This window comes from Vigna unguiculata, chromosome 7 (assembly GCF_037176805.1).
Source record: "Vigna unguiculata cultivar grain cowpea cultivar isolate G323 ecotype 2 chromosome 7, ASM3717680v1, whole genome shotgun sequence".
NCBI lineage: Eukaryota > Viridiplantae > Streptophyta > Magnoliopsida > Fabales > Fabaceae > Vigna > Vigna unguiculata.
The window spans coordinates 41,508,275-41,518,626 of NC_140798.1; the positions used below are offsets into that span (position 1 = coordinate 41,508,275).

The following is a 10,352-nucleotide window of genomic DNA, read 5'->3' on the forward strand; positions in this document are numbered from 1 at the left end:
CAATTAAAACTCATAAAAAATAAAACAGTTATTCATTTTCAATTCCAAATCTCCGATCCATTCTCAAATCACACAAAAAGTCCACTAACAAATTAGACTTCACATACTAGTTTTTAAGAAATAATCACTAAAAGTCAACTGATAACAAATCTGACCACTTTTAGCAATCTGAAACGTGTGTTTATATATATAGCATGAGATGTATTATTTTAAATGATAGATTCTTAATCACCGCATTGAATTGTGTATTGAACAAGCACAGTGTCTAGAACCGACGTCACTTGCAATGCATAGAGGTAGAAATCGTCCATCTTCAAACCAAATGGACCGTTTTTGAAGAAACTCGTCAACAAAGGAATCCAACATTTCAGTGGTAACATGTTGCATCACTACAACATGTGCAATGTTTCCCTCGCATGCCAAACTCCACTTACGAGCAAAGTCTTCGTCTGGTGGTCTTTCGAAGACAACGATGTTGCTAAACTTGTTTAACATTGCACCAATTCCAGCACTTCGTAATCGATGTTGTAGATGGCATGCATTCGCAATGCATTTATGCACTTCGCTTTGAAGTCCCATAAAACCTTTTCTTTTGATGGCATACCAAAGAAAAATTGATGCATGACCAGAACGACTACCTGTGATTGTAACATCTCTTGAAGCAATGTATTCAACATCAGTTAACACGTTTATGTATTGTTGACGAGTTATTAGAGTACCACATGGGATTGGACATCCCAAAAACTTATGGCCAGAAATAGTTATACTTCCAATGGGCTTCTTGAAAGTGATCTTTGGTGCCTGTAGACAACCACATAATTAACAATTTCAAATACGACAACCACAAATAATCAGTGAGAATATTAGTGTGTTAAAGAATTTATGTGTGAGTTTAGATATCACATTGTCTGAAATTAAGAATGATTAGTTACATAAAAAAAAATAAGACTCTGTAAATTCATTGAGTTAAAATTTTAAATTAAAAATAATATCGGTGAATTAGACTTATTTATTTAGTGGTCTATATCTCTTTTTGTAACTTGAATGACATTTTATAAAATATCAGATACTGTGGTTAAATTGGAAATTCAACACTCTTTGTTCGTGTGAACAGAAATGAATAAAAATGGTAGAAATAACATGGTTTATCTGAAAGAATTCTCTACTTAATTTTTTCTACTCTATTTTATTTTAATTTTTCATTTCATATGATCTGAAGATGAATGATAATATTGTACATAATTACGTAGGTTCACACGTACAATTTTAATTAAACAAAAGGCAAAATCTACACTAGTGCAGAATTCCCATTTTACCTCGTCTTATATGCTTCGGTTGGCCAGGAATCGAAGCATATAATGACGCGGTGGCATTTTTGCAATTAGAGCCAAGTTTTAGGCCTCGGTTCTCCAAATACCCAAAGCCAAAGAGGGGTATAGGCCCCGGTTCCCCCAAAACCGGTGCCAAATAGTGGTATAGGCCTCGGTCTAGTAAGACCCGAAGCCAAAAAGTGGCTGTTTGGCCTCGGTCTAAGGAGACCCGGTGCCAAAAGGGGATTTATGGCTTCGGTTCCCCTAACAACCGAAGCCATAGGGTTTATTTAGGGTTCAAATTTCGCGAACCCTTCTTCTTCCCCGCGCCCGCGCCTCCGCAACTCCTTCCCCTCGCTCTCTCTCTCTCTCTCAATCTCTCTACTGCACCCACTGCCACCACACCCTCCAAGCTCGCCTTCCAATTCAGGCCCCTCTCCATGGTCGCGCTCGGTGCTCGCAATGTGGCCGCGCCCACCGTGGCCTTGCCTCCCTCGCTGCTCCGACCTTTCTTCTCGCGAGACCCACACCAGGTCTGGAAGCCATGCCATGAGCCCTGCTGTCGCGCTCCCAACGGTGATTGAAGTCGCTGCTGCTCGCGAGACCCACACCAGATCTGACTCGCCGGCGATATTTTCTTTTCCTCCTGTGGTTTCTCCGCTTATGATTAGATGTGTGTGTTTGGGGAAGAGGCTTGAGTGTTTGATGCTAGAATGGAATGGGGGGTTCCGATTAGGTGTGAATGGAGGTTGCAGGGAGAAGGAGAGGCTCGCCCACGCCGGAGAGACCCTTGCAGGGCATCTGGAAGGTGGTTTTTTGCGATCGTGAAACTGGGTATATGGCACCGGTTTTGAAACAACCGAAGCATAAAACTGGGTATATGGCTTCGGGTGATAACCGAGGCCAAAAGGGGTACATTTTGGCCTCGTTCCAATATGCCTCGGTTCCAGACCCGAGGCAAAATGTGAAAAACAACCGGGGCAGAAAGCCCTTACTACACTAGTGCTATGTGGAGAAAAGAAAATCATTATATAATAGCAATCAACTAATGATGGATGTGTTGAGATTATATATCCACTAAACATTATATTAATTTATAATATATAAATAAAATTATCCTTAGATTTAAACTCAATTCTTAATAATCACCATATATCCATATATCCAACCTATAGCCAAGAGATGTTCTTAGGTAGTGATGTATGTGTAGCACTTACTTGTTTGATAAAAGGCAGCATGATTCCGAATAAAGCTCCATCACAATGAATATAGAATCGGTCTTGAGTGAAACCACATTCCTTAAGTATTTCTATTACAAGATCAAGGTCATCAACCCCTCCTTTCATAGTTGTCCCTGCAACAAGAAACCTTTCAAATTTTATACAAGTGCGTGCATGTTATTAATTTGTTATATGTATAGATGTCAAAGGTAAGAGGAGACCGATGTTAAGATTGATGATGGCTGGCTTGTCCTTGTGAGCAAGAAGTAATGTCTTTAGTTCATCACAATCAATCTCTCCAGAGACCAAAGTGCTAACCTTCATGCATTGCATTCGATACATTCTTGCAATTTTGAAGATTGAATAATGGGAATCTTGTGAGGCGTATAAAATCCCATTTGGAAATTTTTCTCTCCTACGTAAAACATATATAAGTCGATGATTGTGCTTAGAACATATATTTTTGAAGCATCAAAAGTGTCTAGAAACTGTACCACCAGGTTTAACGAAACTAACCCTACTAAAATCCCATGAAGATTCCCTTCGGTTCCACCTGTTGTGACATATCCCCAGTACTTGCTCTTCTCTATCTCCCATAGATTTGCAAACCAATCAAGCACGCAAACTTCAAATGATGTTGAATTCATGGAGAAGCTGCTCCCTCGAAATGGATCACCAACGTTGTTCAAATGAAAATGAAGCAATGGTGCTAATGTGTCATAGTTGAAGTTTTGATTAGTGGGGTAGCCTGAAAGTGCATTGAGATAAACAAGAAAAGTATAAAAATATCAACAATTATGTTCTCATGTTGGCACGTATTATAGATCAATATTTGTTGAAGTGTCATTTTATATTTTAAGAATAATGTAAAACAAGTTATGACATGAAAGGTACCCAAGAATCGTAAGTTGGTCTGATTTAGACTTTGAATATAGTGAGAAATAACTGAATCCAAATTGGGTTGTGTCTCGCCATTGAACTCGGTGATGGCAAGCTTGTCTTCAATATCTATCTGCAACTTCTCTTTTCCTCCAGAGACATTGTCTCTACTAACCTCAGTTGACAACAACTCTGTAGCACGAGTTGTTGGAATAAAAAACATTGCCACGTTCTTCTCCATTGAATTCTCCATATACTGTGTCTGAGAATCAACCAGAGAGTGCATATGCAAAAGACACAAATGGTAACGTGCATTTATAGTCGAAAATCTATCTTTGAGCAACTTGTTCCTAAATATTTATGGAAAAATGAGTATTTTTTATTTATTTTAAAAGCTACTTGGCTTACCTTTTCTTAGACGTAAGTTAAATACAATTAACTCTTTAGAAAGCTGTATATTACAAGTGCTGTGATAAGCCAAGAAAAGCACAACGTGCTTTCCCCAAAAAGTCAGAGTCAATGTGACATAAAGGTGAAAACAGCAGAACAAATAATAGTGGAAAGAATAAAGCAACTGAACTGAAAGGAAGAAAAGGAAAAAGTGTTTCTGTATTATTTACATAAAGAGGGTAGAAAGAGAAACTAACGGATAAACTGAAATAACAGAAGCCGTTGATTATGCAGAAAAGAAAAGGAGAAGAGAAGTGCAGGCCAAGCGAAGCTGAGAAAAAACAGAATGAATCATACGTTTTCACTTCTCTGTATTCTTAAATAACACAGTCGTTTTGATATAATAACATATGGAGTTGGTTTCTGAGAGTAACTAAACTGATATCTAAATCAAAACTTAAATTTACCTTTTATTAGATATATCCGTCTTAGCTACTTATTAAAATTATATTTTTAATTAAATTAGTGGTTAATTTTACAACTTTAAAGACTAATAATTTGTTTTCAAAACATTTTTCTTGTAATGATATATTTTAAATTATGGTAATGTAAATAATATAATAATAAATATTTGGATAACACTAAAATTTAAATTAGATTAATTTAAGTCTAACTCAACCTCACAAAACTAATTTATAAGATAAGATTCATACTTCACTCATATACTATGAAGTTGTCTTATTTTTAGTTGATGTGAAATTTCCAACAAACTTTATATGCCAGAAAAAATATATGCATACTACACAATAAACATGCATAAAACGTGTAACATCTAAAAATTTGTTTCTAAAAATTTATAGTTTTGTGAGATCTTGAATTTCTTTTTATAACTTTAGGAGATTAAAACAGCAAACAAATTTTGGTTTCACAGAGTAGGCTTGTCTCTTAATTTGTGTTCTCTCTCACATTTCCGTTAGAGTTATCATGCCGAAACGTAACTCACATCGTGAGGGTAGATTAGCTGAATACATGGCAAGAAAATGATGAATTAGTTTTAAAAATTTGAATAAAAAATATAATAATAATATTTTGACTTGATTTTTTAATCCATTTTTAACCCACCACTTAAATCATCTTTCAATTATCTTTTTTGTAGTGATATGATAGGATGATCTAAGGGTGATTGGAATGCTGGGTTAAAAATTGATCAAAAAAAATTGGTCAAAATATCATTATCCTAACAAAAATTGTGAAACCATCTGTTTTTAATTTTAATTTTTTTATCAGCAAAAAAATGAATATATTAAATAAAATAGAGTAATTGAGATATTCTAACTCTTCTACAAAAAGAGTTACAGGATACCTTCACATAAGGTTTACACATTTTTTAGGTACCTATGCTAACAAAGTGTTGAGGAGAGACTAATATGTTAGTCTAATATTACAACAATCTATAAATGCACAGATGTGCTAGAATGATAGACATATCTAGTACCACTTCATATTAAGAGTCACATGAAATTATGCTCTACGACGTAATGGGCATAATGTCATTTTTCTAGTGACTGTCTACCCTTGTTTAACCTGCTATAACATTGTCCCCCATGCTTGCGTGTGCTTTTTGTCACCCAGTTTCATTCAGTAAAAGAATTGTATTGTCCTATTGTTTATTCCATATAGAAAGAACATTTGTGCTCCACTGCAATCTCATCCCCTGCAAAAATAGAACATATCTTTCCCAACTCTTCTCATACACTCCTTTCTTACAAAATAAGTTCTCACTTCCTTACTTTCAAACCCAGTGTGTTTGTCATTGAGTAGTAATTTCTTTATAGAATCACAATTATTTTAAGCATTGAATTGACCATTGGTATTAATCACTATGTGAAATGTTATATTTGGTGATTTATGTTTCATCCAAGTTCATGCACTCACTTGTATCATACAAAAGATTTCTTTTGGGTCTATTTTCCTTTGCTTAAAAATAATCCTGCTTCTATGCTTCCAGATTTCCTAGATAATGGCCAACCACATTCCTTTTTAACTTCTGTTTTGTTTTCCATTAAGTTGCATAAGATAAAAGTGTTAGAAATTGGCACTTGGTTTGTTATGATGCATCGATCACACATCTCCCACATTTTTTTAGTTATTTTACAATCAAAGAAGATATGTATGACACTTTCATCACTTCCTGCATACAACTCACATAAGGTATTTCCTAAATGTATGTCTTTGCTTACTAAAATGGTCTTAATTGCCACCGTATCCATATTACCCTCCATCTTAGTATTTGTGCCTTTGGAAGCACATTTAAGGACCAAAGAGATTTAAAATCACTATTGTCTTCCCCACCTATAATGTCTTGTAGACCTTACTGCATACGACCTTACTGTATACAACCTTATTGTATATTTGTATACGATTATTCTTCTTCCTTCAACCATATCCAGGAATCTTCAATAGTTTCTTTTGATCTTATGGTCATTTATGATATGCATTAAGGTATGTTTTTGTATTTTTTTTTTCACTCTAATCTAGTTGTTCTCCAAGTTAAATTCCATACTCATTCATTAATTATAATTATTTGAATTAAATTACATCATTTGATAAAAATAACATTTTAATCGAGTTATGATATGAACAATTTAAAAAGGGGCTTTTTTTTGTCGGTTATTATTCAGAAGTTCATCTTCAAACCAAATGGATCGTTTCTGAAGAAATTCATCAACAAAAAGAATCCCACATTTGGATGGTAACATGTTGCATCACTACTTCTTTTTTTATTAGCCTTTGTCTGGTAATGTTTCAAAGACAACGATGTTGCTTAACATTGCACCAATTCCAGCATTTCGTAATCGATGTTGTAAATGGCCGGCATGCATTGTCTATGCATTTATGCACATCACTTTGAAGTCCCACAAAAGCTTTTCTTTTGATGACATACCAAAGAAAAATTGATGCATGCCCAGAACCACTATCTGTGATTGGGACATCGCTTGAAGCAATATATTCAACATCACTTAATATGTTTATGTATTGTTCACGTGTTATTACACTACACCCAGAAACTTATGGCCAGAAATAGTTATACTTCCAATAATGGGTTTCTTGGAAGTGATCTTTTTGGTGCCTGTAGGATCATCCCAACAATACTTTTAGACAACAACATAATTATGGGACAACTAAGTTTCAGGAAGACAAATAATTAGTGAGAAAAACGTGTTAAAAATTTATGTGTGAGTTGAGATATCGCATTCTCTAAAAGTAAAAATATTAGTTAGGTATAAAATAACACTTATAAATTTATTCACTTAAAATTTTAAATTGGAAATACTATTAATTTGTAAGTTGAACTCATTTTATATAATAGTCTATCTCTTTTCGTAATTTGAATGATATAAAAGTTTAATTAATGATTTAGTTTTCTAATTTGTTAGTTTGGTTTATTTAAATTTTTTATTATTTTTTTTAATTTAGTCTTAAAGAAACTATGAAAAGGAAAGAAAAGAGGTTTTAAGAAGTGAAGTGTGACAAACTCTTAAAGCAAATACCTTAAAAAGAAATATTTTAGTAACTTATAACTTGAGCTTTCTTCGTTTTATTTTTTCAAAGTTTAGTTTTTTATTTTTTTAAAAAAAGCACAAGTTGTAATTATAGCCTATACTTACATAACCTTTTTTCTTTGGAAGAAATGTTCTCAATCAAAATTGAGTTAGAATTGTTTTCTTTTCAAATATGTAAAACAAGTATTTTAATAAGTTATAACTTTAACTTTTTTAAATTATATTCAAAGATTAGTTTGCTAAGAGATTCTTTAAAAAAAAAAAAACACACAAGTTGTAATTTGCATATACTTAAAAGGATAAGAAATACGTACGCAATTAGCTTGCCCTATTTATAAGTAACAACTAACTCAATTTTTCTTAAATACAATTAAGTATTTCTTGTCTAACTCCTTTTAGAAAACAATATTTTTTTGTCTTTTTTCTCTAAACCAAAATTCTTTGATTTAGAATTGGTTTCCTTTCAAATATGTAAAACAAGGATTTTAAAAAGAAATATTTTAATAAGTTGTAACTTGAACTTTCTTAAAATATATTAAAATTTTAGTTTGCTAAGAAAATCTTTAAAAAAACACAACTTGTAATCAACATATACTTATAGGATAAGAAGTACTAACGCGATAAGTACAAGTTACTTCTTCTTTTTTTCACTATTATTATCTTAATTCGAACAATTTCAATCTGTTTTCTGTGTTTTCGGTTCCTTCACTTAATTTAAACTTAATCCAAACAAAGGTATAAACAATGGATGAAACTAAAAACCGATTAAGTTAACCTAACTTGTGGAACATTTAAATATGAAAGGATATAGCTAGTTACTTAGAAAATTAAAAAATATTAATTATATTTCTGCTCAAGATTGTAATGATCGTGATCTTTCTCCTCTCCAACATTTTCTTACCCCCATCACAGAACTTGGTGGAAATTCCTTAATTGTTACCTCAATCTCTCAACTAATTTAATTCTTAATTAGTTCATAATTGAAATTTGGTATGATTTGGGTTATATTTTTTAAGTCTTTCAATATAGCAAAAAATTATTAAGTATGTAATTTAATTGATTTAATAGAAAACAATGATTGAGATAGAGAAATAAATAAAAAATACTATGATAAATCCATAATTTCTGAAAATTATCTTTTATTTCTGCTCTATCAAATACATCATAAGTGAATAGCGGGTTTTGTCTGGTTCTGTATTTGTGTTAATGGACTGACGTTTGGGCCAATTATTTCTTCTGCACGTCCACAATTTATTTTAATACCCATTCTACTCTAGAGTAAAAAGTAGGGGTGGGCATGGATTGGATATTTAATGATCTAATCCACATCCATTTTAGATCCAAATAATTGGATTAGATTTTTGACCCAAATCCATTTCTTTAGCAAAAGTAGTTTGGATTTTTTTTAAATCCAAATCCAAATATTTGGATCAAGATTTAAATCCAATCCAAATATTTGGATCAAGTTTAAAATCCAGAATCCATTTTTAATAAAAGAAATTTAAATTGAATTTCTTAAAACTTGTGTCATGAAGGCCCGAATGACTCGGATGGGATCGACGACCCGGACGGACCGACGACCCAGACGGGCCCGACGACCCGAACGACCCAGATGGGCCCGATGACCCGAACAAGCTTGACAACGCGAATGGGCCGGACAACTCGAACGAGCCCGAAAACACGAACATGCTAGACGATGCGAACAGGCCGGACGACCCGAATGGGCCCAATGACCCAGACGGGCCAGACGACCCGGACGAACCGGTCCAAATAGTCGGGCCCAATAGGGTAGTCAGGCACGTTCGAATCGTGAGGCCTATCTGGGTCGTCAGGTACGTCAAGGTCATCAGGCCCGTCTGAGTCGTCGGGCCCATCCGGGTCGTAGGGCCCGTCCGGGACATCGAGCCCGTCTAAGTCGTAGGGCCCGCCCGGGACGTAGGGCTCGTTCGTGTCATCATGCCATCCGGGTCGTAAGGCCCATGTAGGTCGTCAGGCTCGTCCGGGTCGCCAAGCCCATCAGGGTCGTCCAAGTCGTCAGGTCCATCCGGGTCGTCTGGCCCGTTCGTGTCGTCATGCCCATCCGGGTCGTCAAGCTTGTCCAGGTCGTCGAGCCTGTCTGGGTCGCCAGGTCGTCTGGCCCATCCAGGTCGTTCGGCTCATCCGTGTCTTCGGGCCCGTTCGGATTGTCAGGCCTATTTGGGTTTTTGGGTCTGCCTGACCCATTTGGGTCTTTGGGCTGCCTGACCTGTTTTCGTCATTGGTTCTGCCTGGTTCGTTCGAGTTTTCGGGTCCGTGTGACCCTTTTGGGTCTTCGGGTATGCCTGACCCGTTCAGGTCTTTGGGCCCGCCTTACCCCGTTTGATTCTTCGAACCCGCTTGACTCGTTCGGGTCATCGGGCTCGCCTGAATCGTTCGGGTCTTCGGGCCTGCCTGACCCGTTCAATTCTTCGAGCCCGTTTGACCCATTCGGGTCATCGAGCCCGCTTGGTCTGTTCGGGTCTTCGAGCCCGCTTGGCCTGTTCGGATCTTCGAACTGGCTAGCCCGTTCGGGTGTTTGGGCCCACCTGGCTCATTAGGTCATTCGGCCTGATCGACTCGTTCGATTTTTCGGGCTCGCCTATCTCGTTCATATCTTTAGGCCCGCCCAACCTCTTATGGTTGTCAGGCCTGTCCAATCCGTATAGGTCGTCGAGTAAGGCCCGTCCAAGTCTGAATTTAGCATAGTTCATCTCAACCTTTAGTCTAACCCAAGTAAAAAATTAAATTCAAAATTTGGATTGGATTTTTTGGATTATCCATATTTAAAAATTTTGATTTATAAAATGGATATCCAATCCATAAGATATATAAAATGTAAGGTTAAATTATACTTTTAGTCCCCATTTTCGTAGCAAAATTTGAATTTGGTCCCTCAATTAATTTTTATCTCAATATGGTCCCTATTTTGGGAAATTTGACCCAATCAAGTCCTTTCCGTTAGTGGTGGAGTA

At 35.8% G+C, this 10,352-nt stretch overlaps 1 protein-coding gene across 1 annotated transcript; it reads right to left on the bottom strand.

The window, feature by feature from the left end:
* Positions 1 to 16: 16 nt before the first annotated feature.
* Positions 17 to 3,702, bottom strand: LOC114192578 (serine decarboxylase-like). The gene is made up of 5 exons (XM_028082338.2): positions 3,425 to 3,702; positions 3,047 to 3,278; positions 2,752 to 2,945; positions 2,528 to 2,664; positions 17 to 801 (listed from the first exon to the last, which is right to left on the bottom strand). The coding sequence occupies exons 1-5, from the start codon at positions 3,693 to 3,695 to the stop codon at positions 229 to 231; spliced, it is 1,407 nt and encodes a 468-aa protein (XP_027938139.1). The 5' UTR covers positions 3,696 to 3,702; the 3' UTR covers positions 17 to 228.
* Positions 3,703 to 10,352: the final 6,650 nt, after the last annotated feature.